The sequence below is a fragment of the Abramis brama genome (genome assembly GCF_963993115.1).
Source record: "Abramis brama genome assembly, chromosome: 5".
NCBI classification, from domain to species: Eukaryota; Metazoa; Chordata; class Actinopteri; order Cypriniformes; family Leuciscidae; genus Abramis; species Abramis brama.
The window spans coordinates 23832312-23852949 of NC_139967.1; the positions used below are offsets into that span (position 1 = coordinate 23832312).

Below are 20638 nucleotides of genomic sequence, written 5' to 3' on the forward strand. Positions count from 1 at the left end.
AGCAGATTTGTAGCTGATAAAATATTATGAAAAGCTGAGCATAACTAGAGAAATGAATAACTTTATTTAGCGTTCATGTAAACACTACGTTTGGATTAATCAATCAGAATGAATTCATTCCGACTGAAACAAAAGGTCTCCATGTAAACGTAGCTATTGATGACTATTTATATTTCTGTGGTGGATGAAGAATGAAATATTTTCTTCAAAAAACTGGTTATGATAGTGCTTAAGGAATATGGAAATTCTTGAACTTTATATGTCTATGTTGCAATCAGCCATAAAGGGCAATGAAACAAATGTATACTAAAACTAGTCTGTCTTATGATTTTGTGGTCTAGACAAGATGCTTAGAAGAGAGTTTAACCATTGAATTTGAAGAAAACATGCAACCTTACTATTTTATGCATTTCTTAAAATATAAATATGAGTGAATGAGTGTTTTTTGGCTGTGAATAATGAGTCATGTTTTTCATGACTGTGGAAACCCAATAAAACAGTGACACTCAAGCAGAGACATGCAGACAGTCACACACACAAAGTCTCACCTCACAATCATTGTCGTTGCCACTTGAGTTTCTTCGAGCACTTTGACACTTGTACTGAAATGGGAAACACAGGGAGCCAGAAGATCAGATCTGTGACACATTTTTTCAGCCTCTGAAATGCAGTTAATTGTCTAGTTTGAGATAAGGAATTTACTGCCAGATAAAGTGCCCACTCACGTTGACAGACTTTCTGATGCACGTTGCACAAAAAAAAGTGCACGTGCTGACTGATATCACCGCTTCCAAACTGAATGGCTGGAATGACATAGTTTGGACCAAAAGGTGCCAAATGACCCAAAAATACAATGTACATATATATATATATATATATATATATATATATATATATATATATATATATATATATGTGTGTGTGTGTGTGTGTGTGTGTGTGTATAAACTGCTTTATTTTTTGCTTTATATGAAATAAACTGTTACTTTTGTACTGACATAAATTCTGATTGCAAAATTGATACACTTTTTTTCTACCATTTCTGTAGAGTTTTCTGTTCAACCATTTGTGGAGACAGCCACAAATTGAATACTTTTTTAAAAATGATGTTGCTTTATATGCCAATCAGACAGACTCTTACACATTAGCACAATAATAATCTGTTTATGTTCATATTCTTTGTCCAATCGCATCTTAAGAACAGATTTAGGTATACCCGATATCAGAAAAGTTTCAGGCTCTGCTAGTCACACAGACAAATCGTTTCTTTTCCTGATTTCCCTTTTATGTGGAAAGCTGGAAACCTGTCTGATCCAAACTGATTCCCTTATTGATTGACTCTCTCTTGACTTGGAAGGCTACTCATTATTCCAGCTCAACCATGAATTTTCTTTTTCTCTGAGTCACAAACATTTCTCACTGTTTTAAATCAATTCATTTCAACTGAAAGTTAAAACCAATGGCTATTAATGTTTAACCATTTTATTAAGCAGATGCTTGATTCAGGAAAGCAATACAACTCTCTTTTTTGGAGAAGAGAGTAAGACATCATATAGTAGACAAAACAAAAATATAATTATCAGCCTGGCATCGTCTACACTTGTCAGAGCAAAGAGGGAGAGCAAATTCTCTAGACGATTCCCATAACAGTCCTGGAATTCATACAGTGATGACATAAAATGAAGATAAACAAGATCTCAAGAACAGGGAAGATATTCATCTTTCCTCTTGGTCAAATCATGTAGCTGCAGTGAATGAATTGCCTCATTCAAAATAGATCAACTGGCAATTACAGAAATGTTTCTGGGACGACTTGCGTGTACTGCATGTGTTTGGATGATTGGTTGTGAATAGATGTGTACAGGAATTCTGTTGTGTGGTGAATCCTACCTTTCACCGTTCATGTTAGGTGTCTTTACTATGTACTTACCAGAGTTTCCGCTAGAAAAAAATGGTGCCGGTCAAAGTGACCGGCAGAGGTTTCGTTTTCCGGACATTTTGATGATATGCCGGTCAAGTATCGCCTCTTAATTAGTCAAGTTGAGGAAAACTGGAGGCAGGCTATGTAACTTAAAAAATGACATAATCAGGCCGAATGCAACATGTTTATTAGCCTAACTTTCAAATAGACGGAAAAAAAACATTTTCTACTATGGTTCGTTTCTTCATTCGGATCTATTTGCGATCCATTCCATTCTAAACAAACAACGCAGCTTATATGCTTCGTCCTTGTTTCATTATTCATTAAGATAATAATTAACAAATGCACGCATAATTATCAGTGAACTTGATAAATGTTGCAGATATGTTTTACATGCATGCACAAACAAATGCCTTTCAACTTATGTGTGCAAAATTCAATGAATGAATGAATGTGCAGCAATTTGTACAAATAGAGAGTCTAGGTCTACTATACGTGTTGTAGCCATTAAATAAGCTTATTTAGTTTAATATTTGTTAAAATATTATAATGTTATTTTTTAATTTATGTTGATTATGAAAAGTGAACCGCACGAGTAAGATAGGATGCGCAATATCGGGAGACATGGAGCGGGTCAGACATGATTTTGACCACTTAAGTTTTGTTTTGTAGAAAGACTTTTTTGAAGTGAATTTCGTTTTGTATAAATTGTATCTTAATTTTAATAATTTTTTATCAACCAATTGCCTGGATTTAATAAATAAGAAGCAGACGATAGGCCTAATCATGCAGGCGCCCGTGCGGTCACTTGCATTGCTCGTGAACTGGAGCGCATCTCATCCTAATTTAACGAAACTCAGCGTAGGCCTCACAGACATGAAATATATCTTAAGAAAGCTTGAAATGTCTTTTTAACAATATAAAACGAAAAGAAATAGGCTACTCTCTGATTATGTAATCCATGATGTGCATTTCTCTCTATAGGCGTGTTCACTACGGAGATGGCGATCGTCAACTTCATCTTTACAGCTGTTGTTGCTGTTAATAAACTAAAAATAATGGGCCTATAATTTTATTATTTTATTATTTTTTTAACCTATGCTAATTACACATTAAATTCAGGTAGGCTACTGAGTCGCTGTCCTCAGTGCCCAGAAAAGCGCTGAAACGGAGATGAAGGGGAACCCGTTTTTATTTATTTTTTAATTTTTTGGCTTATTTTAACTGGCCCATCCAGTTTTCTGGAGGCCCACCTACAATCAAAATCCTGGCGCCGCTAGTGCTTCGCAGCGGTCTGATATCAAGAAATAACAGACCGCATTCCACATTGGAATTCAACCAATCCATGTAATAATGTTTAGTAACTTTCAAACGGTAGAGCCTGTTCCTTTATAACATAGCCAAAGGTCGGTGTATTTTTGCTTTATACATTTTAGGCTTATTCTCAAATTCAGATTGTGTTAGGGGGGCGGGATTATTAGACAATTTTAATCGGACAATTTGACCGGAGAGATTTAATTTTGTCGGACATTTCATTTTTTTTCCGGCCAATGTCCGGCAATTACCGGACAACGGAAACCCTGGTACTTACACCAAAAAACAACCACAAATTGTTAGGTATAATGTACCTATGTTCATGTTGTATAGTATGCATGCACTGACATAATTTTCCCATTGGGACACGCTCCCTCAGCCAGATTGAGTGGCAAAACATCCTGCAACATTTTAATAGGGGCAACTGTGAAAACGGGAGTAAAACAAATGATTATCTGCACAAATTAAGGCAAGTGACAATGATCCTCACAACTTACCAAAGAACCAGTGGTCCATGGACATTGACATGTAGCCAGGAATCGGGTTTCTTGAAAAGTACCTGATTTCGACACCGTAGAAATACATAAAGCTAAGCCTGTGAACGCTTTATCTGCTAGGCAACACAAAATAAATTTGACTCGACACTTGGTCTTACTTCAAGACTAGATTTGTTGGCGAATTTTAAGTGACGAGGACATAAAAGGATATTTGGGCTGTTTGTAGAAACTTATAAAGTTATCTGGATACCCGTCAGCTGTTACCGTCAGGCAGACGAGTTCAATCTGGATTCCAGTTATTTCTATGAATTGCAGTGCTCCATTTGCTTCTCTTTTCTGTAAAAAGATGGCTCCGATTTCTTGTTGAATCTACTTGTACAGACAATCACACAGCTCTTTCCCATCATGCGCATACCCTCTATTGCAAAACACTTGCTGCTACTGAGGTGGGATTCGGGTAAACCCTCTTTTGGCATTAAAAAAACTACCGTCAGGATTTACTAAAGAATCACAGTGAAAAAAAATAGCGCTGAAAAGGCTTTGACAGGGCTATTTTTGCGGCTGATCTTATTGCATATGCATTTGTGGGCGCAATCGTAAATTTGTCCAATTCAAATTTTGACATCATCACACAGCCTACACTTCCTCCCACACAAAGTAAAAAACCCAGGATATAATGATACATTGTAATGTCCCCGCTATCCAGAATTCAGAATCCAGAATCGGTCTGTCTTCGCCGGCCAAAAGTGGTCAGCGCAGACCACAACGATCTGCCCAGGTCTGTCGGTCCTGGGCGAGCCTCATCCAATTGTGTCCCAGATCTTGTCGTAGCGAGTCGCGCCATCGTGTTGCAGGGCGTCCACGTGGCCGCTTGATGTCGATCGGCAACCAGACGGTGACTTCGCGCGTCCATCTTTCGTCCGTCCGCCGCATCAGGTGCCTGGCCCAGCGCTTCTTGGCCTTGTTGGCCAGGTCCACCGCGTCGTCCACCCTGGTCATGGCCCGCAACTGCTCGTTGCGGACGTGGTCGGTCTGTTGGACCCCGATCATGCGGCGCTCGATTGCGCGTTCAGTCACGGCCAGCTCACGGCCAATGTCCCCGCTATACATCACCAAATACCAAATAGGTTTATCACTGTATCGTATTTTATCTACTCTTTAAACAGCATTAAGGTAAAAATGGCAACAGCTTTTTAACCTGTATGCGACAGCGTTTTGCTTTGGGGGTTGGGAAGAAATGACAGAACGGTAGTTTCTTTCAGTTTTTCCCCTCCATTTGGCCTACAACACTGTGTTTGTGGTCATCCAGTTTGAAATGTTGACTACAAACAGAGGTTTTTCAGATTTTCTGTTGCGGCATTCTCTACATATTTACGATTCTTTGCAGCCTTCGCTGGATCCTTAACTGGAAACCGACAATAAATCACTCCCTCTAAATGTTTACTCTTTGAACTCTTGCACCCAGGAACAATACAAGTGAGACAAGGATAGCTGTAGGTGGGAGTAATGGGCGTGCCGAAAGGTGAACTGCCACAACAGAAACTAACCCCTAACCCTACCCCACACCCTGACAGACAGGTTTTGCAACCAATGATAAAGACCTTTCTCCACGCTGCAACCTTCGTCACGCCCATTTCTCCAACTTGCAGATACCCACACTTGATACAAGTTGACAATTATGATTGAAAGTTTGCTAAGAAGTATTTCCTACTAAAGCAAGGCGCTTTATACTCTGGTCAAGCATTTCCATTGCAGACTGGTGGGAGAGGCCTTGGACTGCAACATGTAAAATGCATTGAAGTTTTTTGGCAAAAGGGAAGGCAAAAACATTTCTTCCTCTTGTTTCTCTAGTCAGGTAGCACAGATTTTATTTTTTGTCTTGCTACTATATTTCACCTTATTTTTCAGGTTTGTAATTTTAATGTGCCTGGCTTCGGTGTCATTCGCTTCCAATTATTTTTAGCTGTAAAAAATGGCTTGTTATGCTGCTTGATATCGCAAACTGGTATTTCTTGCCATATTATTTTAATGTATTGTCTCAATTATAATCAGGCTGTTTTGTGGCACAAACAGTTTTACAATTTACTGCACTTTGATATAATCTTCTAATTATTTCCCTATAGCGGCTAATAGTGCTAGGCGGTATATCGGTTCGTACCGAATACTAGTGTTTATTTTTGTTGAATTTTTAATATACCGGTGTATGTCGCTCTCATACGTGTATACGTTTGGAACGCGGCACGACACTGTTTGAGAGGGTCCCTTTTCACTGTTGCACTGTGGTGAGGGCACAGCTGTGAGTGATACCAAAGAACTTATATTGACAAGAAGTGAAAGCCAATAGAACGTTCCATTGCAACACCAGAGCCAAGCAGCAGCGCTACGCTTCCGCCATTTTGGGGTGAAAGCGACTTGGCAGTCCACTAGCTTCTTGCTATCGCTATGGCAATATCAGCTGCTTTGTTAAAAAATAAAATAAATTAGGCTGAAATCCAACCTGAATGATGACAACACAGAATAATGTACAATCACTAGACTAGTGATCATCAAATCCTTTTAACAGTTTATTTTAACAGACTTTATGTTTAAGTCTACCACTTTTTTTCCACAAAACCTTTGCTCTCTATAAACCATGTCAGTTTGGGTTGAAATTCTTTGAAGTTGAAGCATTATAAACACTGAATTAATACCAACATATGAAATTAAATTAAGGACATGCATAAGAAAAATTAGGAATGTTGGACAATAAATAACAACAGGAATTAACAGCTTGACAGTAAACTGTTTTTGCAGTATGTCTTATATCAATGTCCGTTAAATCAAGACCATGTAAAAAAAAGAAGAAGAAAAAACAGAAAAAAGAAAAAAGCCAATTATGGGATAACAGACACAGCGATGCATCATGTTCTATAAGATCATCATGTTTGTAGCGTGATCCAGGGGATTTAAACCTACAATATTCATAGATGCCACCTACGTCACTACAAATAGAACGCCACCATATTTACGACCGACTCGCCCGGTATGGCGGCCCAAACTGCCCATTTGAATGAGAGAGAGAGACAGAGATACCTGGAGAAAATTTCAATTTTAGGCTCCGATCCTTATTTGTTACCCCCAGTTTTCTTTAGTCCATTATTATCTACCCCAGGCTTGCCCCAATTGGCCTTTCGTGATATAGAAATACTTAAGTCATAGAGCTTCATGGCGCGCGTTCATGAGAGTCGATGCGATGTCATGAATGAATCTATGAATCTGCAGCTGTTCGGCTGGCATGAATGAATCTATCTAATCCAAACAGCAGCACTGGCAGAGTCCAGAGAGACACCAGCATCAGCACAGCCAGAGACATCAGCAAATATCATAAAAGACTCCCATATCTGTCCGAAAGAACAGATGTTCAATTATAGAGGTATAATATAATACAAAGAGGTATAATACACACAAATATCGAAATGAAAGAATCTTTCGAGTCGAATCTTTTTGAATGATTCACTCACGATTCGGCTGCGATTAAAAGCTATCAAGAGGTAAAGCTCATCAGTGATTATAATATAACGACTTAAATTGCAGTTTGTTCGTCACAAAGTATCATATGAATAAATAACGATATTAATATAACGGACGAGTCGTATTAGATCACTTTTATGATACTTTTGTGATGTTTTTTTGTCTTTTATTATTATTATTTTTTGCGTGACAGCCCCCAGTAGGCTAACGTTACTCATTCACTTTCATTACATCGACAAGAAGAGTTTCCATTAGGCTACATATTCAAAAATGTCCCTTTGTCTTCCACGGAAAGTAAACTTAAGGATTTGCACATGAAGGTGAGTAAATGACGGCAGAATTATCATTTTTGGAAGAACTAGTCCTTTAATATGCATTTCAAGGCTGACATGCATCGACTGCTAACGTTACTTACACAAAATAACATATAACGTTAAAGCGCATGTGACGAAGACAATATCTTTATGAACTTAAGAAAAATATTTATTAGATTTAGGTAGGTATTAACTAACAGACAGACTGTTACTTCCCTCCGCTACCTGTGGTGGCTCTGTTTCCTTCATTAATATTTTGCTGCTCTGCAGTATGTTTTCATTCGTTATTGTGTGCAGGTGTGATCTGTAACGAGTGGGCGGAGAGACACCCTTTAAAATCTCAGGCACTCCGTGCAGAAAAGGAGCCTTGTGTTCCGGCTACCACGCCTGTGATTTATCTTCCTGCGTTGTTTTTAATCTGTTGTAGTTACTCTCCTATCTTCTGTTTTGTTTGTAATTTACTTAATTGTTTAATAAACCCCCTAGACAAATGAGTCCAACTGACTTTGCGGTAATTGTATGTTGTGGCCAGTGTGCCTGATCATAACACAGACAGACAGTTATATTCAAAACAACCCCAAATCTTACTAACTTACCATGATAAAGTGCTTTAACATTTAAACAGATCCAACAAATAAAATGAAGAAAAAACATTATCTGTCGATATTTGTCTGTATAATGTTGGGCATTGAGAGTATAATGGAAATATAATTAACCACAAACCAACATGAGACTTCAAGTCTTTTAAATAAATGATTCTCTCTTCTATCCTTTTCTTTTGGTATAGAATAAAATACCAGTTCGGGGTTCCTCTTTCGGCTGTTGTTGCAGCCAACTGCACAACATATTGCAGGCATTACTGAGACCGTCGGTCGTAAAGATGGCGGCGCAAAGCTACAGTGACGTCATGTGAACCGAATTAATATATTTCAGACCTAGTGGAGTAATAGTAACTAATAATAGTAATAGTAAATGTGTAAAGTTACCGAGGCGCCACCCAGTGGCTGTTACCAAAAAAGCATCAGAGTTTCGCCTCTTGCCTATACTTGCCTATACTTGCCTATACTACTCTTGCCTATACTTCGCCTCTTGCCTCATACTATACTTTTTGGTGTTACTAAGCGTGACGGTGAAGAATGAAGATGGATAGGTTAAAGGCCCACTGAAGTGCCTTGGAATGCTTTTGTATGATGCGTTGACGTAATTTCCACTGAAACAGGAAGCTGACGCTGGACATATTGAATGGCTCCTCCCACTTTTCAAATAGCCAATAGCGTTTAGTTTACTTTACAGACTGCAAGTCATACATGACAGCACCACGGAAGCGAATCCAAGCGCTGATGATACGTTGGATTCAATTGTAGAGGTGTGAATAAATTCTAGCCATTTCATTCCTAACCAATGTACAGTTGGAACAATTGGAAGTACAGTGTTATATAAATGTAGATTTGGGCAATGCTCCCCTTTTTACAGTGTAAAGGCCTTACAAATTATAGTTAGATTGATGTCATTCATCTAAACTTTATCTGTGCATCTAAAAAGCATAGCTACCTGGTGATCAAACCTGTGTTTCACTCACTGAAACTCTGAAGTGCATTGGTTCCCATGACAACGACTTGTCACAGGAAGTGCTAACTCTAGATAGCACGTGTTACCTTCCAACGTCATTTTGTAAACAAACCAGCCTAGGTGGCTAAGCTAACCCAACCTAACAGCCCTTCAGCTTAGGCTAAGCTAACTAATAACTTCAACAGTTAGCTGTTAGCATCATTTACATGAAGCCTTTAAAACTACAGCTTGTTTGTATGCAGTGTGAAGTGATCTAAACCATTTTCCTTTAACTCCATTTCTGGTTTCTGAATCCTCACTTGCTCTTTCCTTAACTTTAATTCTTCTCATTTAATTTCACCAGCACTTTTCAGGTGCATTCCTTACTGAACGCTGTTCAGCTAAATTTGCAGTTACTTTGTTAATTAAATCTTAACTTAATTACATGTAAACTGTTTAGCTAGAGAAGAATTTTTAAAGTTATTGGGAACTTTCAATGGCACGTTGACTAAACTTTATGGAGGGACAAACACATGGTGTGGTCTTGAACACGCAGCAGCTGTGACCAACTATAGAATGATGTCCAAAGCAAATCTAATGGTTGATCATAAGTGCTATTGATTATTCCCAATACCAGGTAATTCTGCTGTTTTAATCACTTCTTTAAGTCTTTTTATTAATTTTAATCATAATAGAAGTCAGCTATTCATTTAACCCTCTTGTTCTAGTGTGGTTTTATTTCCCCATAAAACCGCAAAAGTAACTAGACATACTTTCCTTCTTGATTTTGTTTATTTTCACAGTTGCTTCAATTTTATGAGCCAGCTACACAAGTAATCTAGACGATTGCTATGGCATAATTTTGAGCACCACTAATAGACACAATCTTTCTCTTTCTTTCTCTTCTTCATTTGTTCAGAGATCAAGCCTGTTGTATGCTATCAGCAAGTTCTGAGAAATAATTTGACCAAAAGAACCATCTTAAGTCATTTATTAAATCTAGGCTTACGCTCTTTTAGCAAAGCCACTCAGATCCACACAAATCTGGGCATCCTGCTATTTGCAGCTAAGATAGTAATAATCGGCTACCAGTGGTGGAAAGTAACTAATTACAAATACTTTTGTTACAGTACTTGAGTATATTTTTTGATTTTTTCTACTTTCTTGAGTATAATTAAAATGTGGTACTTTTACTTGAGTAGAATTAAAATAAAGTATTCAACTTCGCTACATTTATTTTTCACCAAAAGTACAGAGTACTTTGAAAAAGGTGCCGACGGAGCAACAGAGCGAGCTCTTCACAAACACTTTTCAAACGACTGCGTGCGGTGGAGGCTGAGCCCTCAGCCCTGCGCTTCAGCCAATAACAGACAGTTCTGAAGCGCTTCAGCCAATAACAGACAGTTCTGAAGCGCTTCAGCCAATAACAGACAGGTCTGACTCGGGTGCAAAACCAATCAAAACTTCCAGTTCAGCTGGGGGGCGGGGCGCTCAAACCGCGCTTTGACATTCAATCACTGGCGCTCGTGTTTAGAATCTGTATCGCTAACGTTTAAATATTTTATTGAATATAAGTGAGCTATGCTCATATTCTGATTTTAAAATGTAATTGTGGCAACTCCTGAAATGGCCATCCCATTGATATTACCAGAGCATTGAGCAGTTGAAGTAAATAAAAAACTCGGCTCATAACATGGACACCGTTATTGCTTGGACGGAGAAAGAACAATGTAAGTGTCTTGAAAACATTAACACAGTTCAACTGAAAGGTAAAGCTCGCCCTCTTTAACAATACAGTTAAACTAAATGTACGAAGCAAACTTTGTACAAAGCTGAAAAACCCTCAACAACAGTGAAATAAGATCGCCTGATTTGTCTGTCAATCAGATGCATGTAAAAGCAATAGGCTCCCAGCACATTTTCGGTAGAACGAAAAAAAAAGAGCATTTAATTTAACGTTAACCATACCCAACTTAATTTTTTTTTACTGGCACTTTTTTATTCATACTACATCTCTCTTTTTTATCGGACCTTTCACTTAACCTTCTTTACTTTCAATTATGAAATTATTCAAATAAAAACATTCAAATGATCTTACCTGGACTTACTTTTAAAGATTAGTAATAAAACATTTTCTCTTGACAACAGGGAAAGCTAGTATGTTTGCTAAGCATACCGTCAAAAACTACAATTTATGAGTTTAATATCATGTTTTGCTTCAAAAATCAAAATGACTTGAAATTACTTTTGTGGTTTCATGTGTGAGAATATATTATTTTATTAAATTCTATAATACCAGGCTATGTTGATTAGCATTGCATTAATGGGTTAGTTCACCCAAAAATGAAAATTAGCCCATGATTTACTCACACATAATTAATATAAATGTCCTGGCTCCTCCAAGTTTTATGATGGCAGTGAATGGCTAGAAAAAATTTAAAACCCAAAAAAGTGCATCCATTCATGATAAAAAAATAAATAAAATACTCCACATTGCTCCAGTGGGTTAATAAAGGCCTTCAGAAGCGAAGCCATGGGTTTTTAAAAAATACCCATATTTATAACTTTATAATCTAAAATAACTAGCTTCCACCAGATGATTGTACACATACTAAGCAAATTGACTTGCGCCACAAGAGTAACCTGTGACACATGTATGATGTAGAATGTAGGAGTATCGTAAGCTTAGACGCCTCTCGTGGTTTAAACAAATAGGGCTGTGCAACAAACTGAAGCTCCTCTTCTATAATATATATACGTTGTGCGTCGAGTCAGGGGTTAGTCTTCCACCGTAAATCGATGCGTATGGTTGGTCGTCTGGCTGAAGCTAGTTATTTTAGATTATAAAGTTATAAATATAGGTATTTTCCTTACACAAACACATGGCTTCACTTCAGAAGGCCTTTATTAACCCCCTGTAGTAAAAGTGGAGCACTTTTATCATGGATGGGTGCACTTTTTTGGGCTTCAAATTTTCTCTAGCCATTCACTGCCATTATAAAGCTTGGAAGAGGTATATATTTTTTACATTTTTTAATATAACTCTGATTGTATTCATCTGAAAGAAGAATGTCATATACACCTAGGATGGCTTGAGGGTGAATAAATCAGGGGCTAATTTTCCTTTTTTGGTGAACTATCCCATTAAAGACATACATCATTCTTATTAAAATACCTAAGATATCGCTATCATGTGTTTGTCTTCATGTTTCTTCAGTCAAATGTCTCGATTTGCATGTTATTATATCCATATTGGCATTTCCTGAAACGTCATAAGTGAATCACTTCTATGAATCTCACTTGTGGACTTTCTGCGCGAGGTTTGAATCAGTGTGTACTGGGCTTCCAGTATGAATGAAACTGAATTGACATGAGAGTGTTTAGTGCTCCATATCGCTTATCATCTCCCCATTTTGGGTAAAAATAGAAAATTAATACTAAAGTACTTTGTAACGTAGTTACTCGAGTAGTTTTTAAGCAAACTACTTATTTACTCTTACTTGAGTCATATTATTTTTCAGTACTTCTACTTGTACTCAAGTAAATTATTACTTAAGTAGCAATACTTTTACTTAAGTACAATTATTTAGTACTCTTTCCACCACTGTCGGCTACACATTTCACTTGTTAACCACACATGGCAAAACCTATCTGTACATTATACACATAGCTGTCTCACTTTGCCTTTAGCGCCAAATTATGTTTGATCCTGCATTAGTCTCTTGCCCTTACTCTCACCACAAGTGTACCGAAATGTTGCAGATGCTCAGCCTAACTGCCCAGATGGCAGACCAAAAGGACTGGCTAGGCGTTATGAGAAACACCCTTTTACCCATGGCTGCTGATGACCTTCAGCACCAGAACCAAAAGCAACTGGAAAACGAGGGAAAATAACTAATGACAGATGACCCAAACCAGAGGTATGACCACAAATATCTGACTGAGGTTATCTTCTTCCTGGCCCACAACCTCACAGGTTTGAAACAGGAGGTAAACAACCTCAAATGCCAGATCACCGAGTCCCAAAAGGAGCTGACACAAGCTGAAAGCCGCATAGACCAGCTAGAGATGGAGGCTCAGGACAGACCCAAGGACCCTGGCAGAAGGGAGTCACAGGAGGAAATCCACAGGCTTCAAAAGGCTCTGACAGCTGCTAAACAACGAGAGCAGTTGGAAAAGACAGCCAGAGAGGACCTTAAAAAGGAACTCTCTCACAAAGAGTCACAGTTAAAAGCAGCAAATTCTGAACTCTTGGACAAAGATGCCAGAATCATGGCCTGTGAAGGTCAACTGAATGTGTCCAGAGCTGGAATTGGAGCACTGACCCAGCAGCTGGACAACACAAAGATGAACTTGACATGGTCCAACGAGAACCTAGACACTCTTAACTGCTGCAAAAAGAACCACAGCAGGAGAGACATCTCATTCCCCCACTTGCAATCAGCAGAGCAACCTCCCCCAGCCAAGCACATAGTTACAAAGGGGGAGACAAACCCTTCTGCTTAACATGTCATCGGACAGTTTCCTGAAAGTTTCTGCAGCCGCAGAAGGAAAATGATTGATTCAGACGAATCCTGAAATGACACATGTAGTGTCACTCAAAGACCTGCATTTAAACCAGAGTTTGCAGGAGACCACGATGTCCAGGCTTACCTGCGAGACATTGATTTTCACCTGCAGTCTTTGATGAGTGTGAACCATCAAGATAGACTCTATCTGATCTGGATCACATCCAGCCCAGAGTTGCAACGCTTTCTGGCTTGACAGCCAGAAAACATCCAGTCTAACTACCAGCAGCTGAAACAAGCCATCATAAAGAAATTCTCAGAGTCAAAAAACGGACTGATCGCTGCCCTAGACACCAAACAGGTTTGGCATGAAACTCCCTATGCTTACTACCACAGACTCAGACGAGCTTACTTCGGAGCTCATAACGAACCTGGGATGGTGGAGGACACCAGCTTCAAGAGCCTTTTCCTCAGAAACCTCCATCCTATTGTAAGTCACCATTTAGGCATTATGGTCTGCCCCCAACACAATGCCTATCCAACAGCTGCGTGACCTGACACAGAAGGCCTTTTAACAAACACAAGGCCTCCTCAAAAAGGGTTTGTAAGACCCCAGTGATTCTGAACTGCAAAATCCAGAATCCAAAGCTGGCACCAGAAGGCACCCAGCATTGCCACAATGCAAGAGCCTTCAACAAAAATCTCCTAGCCAGCAGAGGGCAGAACCGTCACCATGGCCATAGACCTAGACACAAGATCAACCGCTGGGAGGAGCCATGGAAAAGAACATCCTCACCCAGCAAACACCATAGGACATCCCACAGCAGTCTACAACAACATCCTCCTCTACACCTTTCACACAGGTGCCAAACAGAGGGTACACAAAGACAGCTGGAAACGCCTGCTTCTGAGTTACAAGAGCTGCTAGCACTAGCAAAAGAGCTCCTTGAACAGAACTCACCTGAGGAGTACTGGGAAGAACGAACCTCTGACTCTTGCCAAACACAACTCGGGCAAGCTCAAGTCAGCACTGCTGCCAGAGCAGAATAACACTGCAGACTTCAGATGCCTGGTGACTGGGTGCAGAACCAAGGGCGAATGACCAAGGGCGAATGACCACCTGTTGCCCTTTTGCTACCAGTACTAGGTCAGTCTGAAACTCAAACGACAGGTGACACACTGTCAAGGCACCTGCTGCCTCGGCACCTGCTGCAGAGACCTGGACTTGGCTACTGTCTACATCACCCACTGTGGAACAACCACCACTCCAGGAGACACATACCGGAAGGGTGTCTGATCGTTCTGCACCTTTGCACTCTATAGCATGGACAACAACGTTTGAAAGGGGGGATTTGTAGCATCTGGACCAATCAGACACACACAAATTATTCATTATATTTAATGAATAATCCAGCAAACTCACTCTCCCAACAAAGGTCTATGAAACTTCCCTCAAAACTAACATCACAAATGAATCTAACACACTGGCAAAACTCGGTGTCCTGTTACAGGACACATTAAGACTGCTAAGAAGTTTTACGACCCCAAAAGGAATTTCCAGAGAGTTGTGACTCTCACTTAATTCTCGCTGAGAAGGATAAATAAACCCTGTTAATCCTATTTTCTATATATAACCACTTGAGAAATGTAAACATGCATCTAATTTTCCCATCTCATGATTTTCCACATAGTTTGGCCTATGTATTCTTGTAAACTCTATTGGGTTAATGTTTCAGACTTTGCATACTATGGTTTACCAAAATCATATGTGTGGCATGTTTGGTCTCTATAAACTCCAATCTTCGTCCCCCATGTGTTAATTTACATTACATTTTGCTAACTTTGTGACGGATTAGTATTATAAGAATCTTGAAGATTCTTTTCTTAAACACCGAATGAAATTACATATTCAAATGCCCTGCTAGAACACAATGGGTCGTAAAAATTTCCCTCCAAAGGGAAAACTTCTTATTGGCTCACACACCTCCAGAGGATGTGACATCTTCATGCTTTAAAAATCACTGATCACAAGATCAGCCCTCTTACTCTCTTAGTCCCTTTCTGGAATCCTGATGTGAAGATGATGCTGAACTAGAAATTTTCTAAGGACCCTCAAGCTTGTGCCAGGCTGCGGCCTTGTCTTTCCATTCACCAAAGATCCTCTGACTCACACTGGTTCTCTCTCATCAAGACAACATCAGCAAAGATCAGCTGGAGCCTCAACAAATTGCATCAGGACAGTTTGATTCAAATGGGCGAGACATGCATGTATTGAACTTAGTCTCATTATTTGATACATTAAGTATCCTTACCCCTTTTAAAGAAGGGTGTGTTAGAACTAAACTGATGGTTTGCTCAAAGTTGTCCGTGTCTCAAGCTCATATCTGGAGTCTCTAATCATAGATCTTGACTACTTGCTCTTAGTAGTACTGTAAAGTAAGAAAGACATTTTCCATGCCCCGGAAATTTACATTTCTTAGAATTAATAAATAATTAACACTGAGTGTTCACAACACAAATAGGTTAACTGATTGTGATATTAATTTACAACATTAAGTTAATTATATTAACTGATCCAAAAATTCATAATCAATTATAACCAGTTATTATTGATTATTAACATTTCATAGAGCTAATTTGCTACAAAAATAAGGTGGATATAGGCAGCCAAGTTTTATTGAAAGCTCATTTACCAGCGGTGAAGTACCCCTTTAATATAAAGTGGAACCTAATGTTCTTTTTTTCTTTTCATACCATTAGTGTCCTATATAGCAGTGGTAAGAAACCACTTTAAAAGTAAAAGAGAGCATTAAACGCTAATGCAAATGTACTGTATCCATAATAACTCAAACAAAACAGATCCTTCAAGGACTCTCATTTGTTCTCTCAGTTAGAGTTAGGGGAAATATTTTGTTATTGTGAAGCAATCTGGACACAGACTGGGCTTGTCCTCTAATTCTGATCTTTTGATACTTCCAAGGAAGCTGACTGAGTGCAAAACAATGTTTTACCTCATGGCAGTGCATTTTTCTTGACAAACAGTGAAAGGAAATTTCCTCACAGAAGAATAGGTATGGGGATGTGCGCGTCTGTGTCCTGCAAAGAAACACTAAAGGCTACCTACAAGTCACTCATTTAAACTCATTTTCTTTCCTTGACATTTACCATTTCAATTTTCACATAACAAGTAATTAAAAATAAATAAATAATTCACTTGGTTTGAATAAAAGGTAGGCCTACTATGATATTAGCCTACATAGCCTATAATAAAAGATAATGAATTTCAAACCTGAACCAAACATATTTTTATTCAAATATCAACAGTCTGTCATTAGTCTTTATAGTCTGCCACAAAAAAAACAACATTAAAATCATGAACTCAAATGTCATTGTGGAAAAACAAAAAAAACAATGGCTGTTGTAACAGTGCGTAAATCAGACCTTTCAGGCTATAGCCTAACGCTAATAAGCCTTATGCCAAAATTATTATTACAACTAAATGACTTGGTCATTAAATAAGAAAACTAAATAACTGTGTAGATGATTTGCTTTGTGTAACCCGACATCAGACATTAGGCCGAAGTATTTTTTTGCACACCGTGACCAATCAATCACTCCTTTACGACTGGCTGCCTGCATATTCACTGTCCTCGCGGCTGCTGCAACTTGCGCTCGATTATCAATGCATATAAATTCGCGCCTGTGGTATCTTTGTAGAACTTTAAAAAAAAAGAAAAAAAAAAGCTGCAACCAATGAGCTGCCGGCGGATGTTGGCTGCAGGACGACTCAACCTCCATGGACAGATTTTAATGTTTTATCAGACAATAACTACTCAAGATTTTGCTTTAGTATAATTTTTGGGACAATTAGGGCCGGATTCGGGATTCAGGACAACAGCTTAGATTTCGGGACTGTCCCGAATTTTTTATTCTGTAATTATGATTCGGACCAAACTGAAAAGTCCGAAAATCCGGACCAAACAAGGTAGGTGTGAAAGGGCCCTAATTGTGGATTAGATGTGTACAACGATCAGAAGCAGTTTTAAACCACTCCTCTTCACAAAACTCTTTCAGTTTGAGTCTGTCTGCTGTTAATTAATCAGTCTCTTGAGTTTGTGCCAAAGCATCTCATTTGACGGAAGATGGGACGAGGCTTTGATGTTGGTGTTGTCACACATGGTGTTGTGTTTTGAAGTTTAGTTTCATCTGTCTACAGAACATCAACAGAGATGTTAACATGCTCCAGAGATTTATGACTTATCAGCTGACACTCGAAATTTGTGATTTTATAGTGTAAGGCTTGGGGAAACACTGCACCATGCACCAGTGGCAAGGCCACATAAGAGCCACGGTGGCACTGCCTCACCCAGATTGATGGTTGGCCCACACAAGAAAGGTGCCAGAATATACTACTAATGGTCTGGAAATAAAACAAAACTGTAAAATAATCATATATGTTGTGTATAATTTGTAAAGTGTATTATTTAAAATACATATAACAAATGTTTTTATTTCGCGCCGGCTCGATCAGCTTTCCAGAGTCGCGACAGCAGATATTTCTATATGCAGGGTGTATGGAAGTGAAATAATGACAAATGTTTTTGAAACAAAAAAACTTGTTGAATTGCACTACTTGAAAAAATATGCATTGCATTAAAGGAGAACTCCGGTCAATTTTAACATTGAGCTCATTTTTTTGTAAATTTGGAGTGCTGTCAGTACAGAGAACAACGACAAAAATCGGTGTTGCCTACACCGTGTTATCCTGTTTTTAAAATTTGTACCCTGTTGACTTCAATGGGGCAAGTTTTAAACCTGCTTTTACCCTCTTAACATCCTTGATGTGTCATTACAAGTGCCCAGCCATGTGAGTGATTCCTTTAGAGTTAACACGGGTGAATCTGACTGAAGTAGATGTGAAAGATATGAATAAAAATTATGTTAATTCAGCCAGCGCACATACCCGTATTTTCTTCCTGTTTTCGGTCGAAGTCCACAGTAGTCGATTGTCGAGTTCACGCGCGTGATAACCTATGCGCGTGAACTCGACAATCGGCAACACCGATTTTTGTCGTTGTTCTCTGTACTGACAGCACTCCAAATTTACAAAAAAATTAGCTCAATGTTAAAATTGACCGGAGTTCTCCTTTAACCCTGCTTGCATTTTAATGCATTGTATTTTTAGGGCTTGCATTTTTATGGGCTGAAATTCAACATGGTTGTATATTTAAGCTGTGAATATTTCAATTCAAAACATGTCACACACGTTTTCATTATTAAAAATTCAATAATCCATATTCACTTTTCAGATTTCACTTCCAAAATATTCATTCTTTTTAAAAATAACCTATAATATTCGACAGGCAATTTTCGGTCCATTTTATTTCGCTTTACAATTTCGCTTCCACAAATTCAGTGCTTCAAATTCGACAGAAAATTCAACATTTGATCGGGAACATCCGGGAACAGCAGGTATATCAGTAGATTGCCAATTGATACTCTCCATAGCTGTAAGTCAACCTCACTAGCAGGTGGTGACGAAGAAGACTAGAGCAACGGGTGAGAGAGTCATTCATTCATAAAAACAGATTTACAGAAATGGAGCAAGAGGTAAGTTTTTGTGATGTTTATCGGGGCCATTATATATATGGAAAAGCTGATAAAGACACAAAAGCTGTGTTTACATTTAAGTCTTTTTGCACATGCAAACAGCTTTCTCTACCGTGAACGAGATTATAATGTTATTCCCCGATGCTGATGTACAGATAAAACATTAAATCTGAGGTAGTAGACATTTAGGTTATTTCTCTCAGTTGTTTAGTTTTCTTAACTTTATATTGCAGTGCTGGGGATTCCCTCAATAGGTTATTCTCCAGGATTCCCCAGCAGTCAGGGCACTTAACGCTTTAATGGACTAAAATATATCTTTATCTTTATACTTTATTAGTCCCATCACTGGGAAATTTGTCTTGGACAACGTGCAAAGTCCATACATACAACAACATACATTAAAAACGAATAGAAATAAGTAAAATTAAATACATAAAACATAATGGCAATCAATACGTACAATCAGGGCCGGTTCTAGACATTAGGAGGCCCTAGGCAAAATTCATGTTGGAGGCCCCCCCACCCCCAATAAAAAAACACTTGAAACAAAAATGATTCCTAACCTTTTTATTTATACAACATTTAATTTTAAAAGCAGTATATTTTTACTTACACAGTGCATAAGTTTGGACACATTACTATTTTTAATGTTTTTGAAAGAAGTCTCTTATGCTCATCAAGCCTGGATTTATTTGATCAAAAATACAGAAAAATAATATAGTGAAATATTATTAAAATTTTAAATAATGGTTTTCTATTTTACTATACTTTATATTTCTGTGATGCAAAGCTGAATTTAGTGTCACGTGATCCTTCAGAAAACTTTATAATATTCTGATTTATTATCAAATGTTAGAAATGGTGCTTAATATTTATTTTATAACCTGTGATACTTTTTTTCAGGATTTTTGATTATTAAAAAGTTGTTTTAAAAAAGTCTTCACTATCACTTTTTATTTATTTAACACATCCTTTCTGAATATTCCTGTTTTTTTCTGTATTTTTGATCAAATAAATGCAGGCTTGTAGAGCATAAACTTCTTTCAAAAACATTAAAAATAGTAATGGGTCCAGACTTTTACCGGTACTGTATGTACATATTAATCAAACTTTATCTAAGGTAATCTCTTTTTTGTTTAATGAAGATGTTATTGTTGTTATTTTGCTGTTTTATTCAATTTATTCACAGTTCCAGAATCCCACTTCAGTAGATGAGCATAAGTGCTTTATATTGAATTTGCATTGCTACCTTAAATATGCTATAGGCCTACACAAATCAAGTGGAAGAGAAAGACACGATCGCTACTGAGCAGAAAAAAATATATAAACTGATATTATTGGCGTAATGTCAGGGTATAATCTAATCAGCAGCAGAATTTAGAAGATAGACCCATAGATATGAGATCCTTTATTTGA

General features: G+C 38.1%; 1 protein-coding gene across 7 annotated transcripts in view; it reads right to left on the minus strand.

Annotated features, from left to right (window-relative positions):
* Positions 1–20638, minus strand: part of lrch2 (leucine-rich repeats and calponin homology (CH) domain containing 2) — a 106327-nt gene that overhangs the window by 18796 nt on the left and 66893 nt on the right. For all 7 annotated transcript variants that reach the window (XM_084114381.1, XM_084114382.1, XM_084114380.1 and 4 more), the window contains one exon: positions 549–602. In XM_084114381.1, the coding sequence (XP_083970507.1) occupies positions 549–602 (54 nt within the window). The remainder of the gene's footprint in view (positions 1–548; positions 603–20638) is intronic.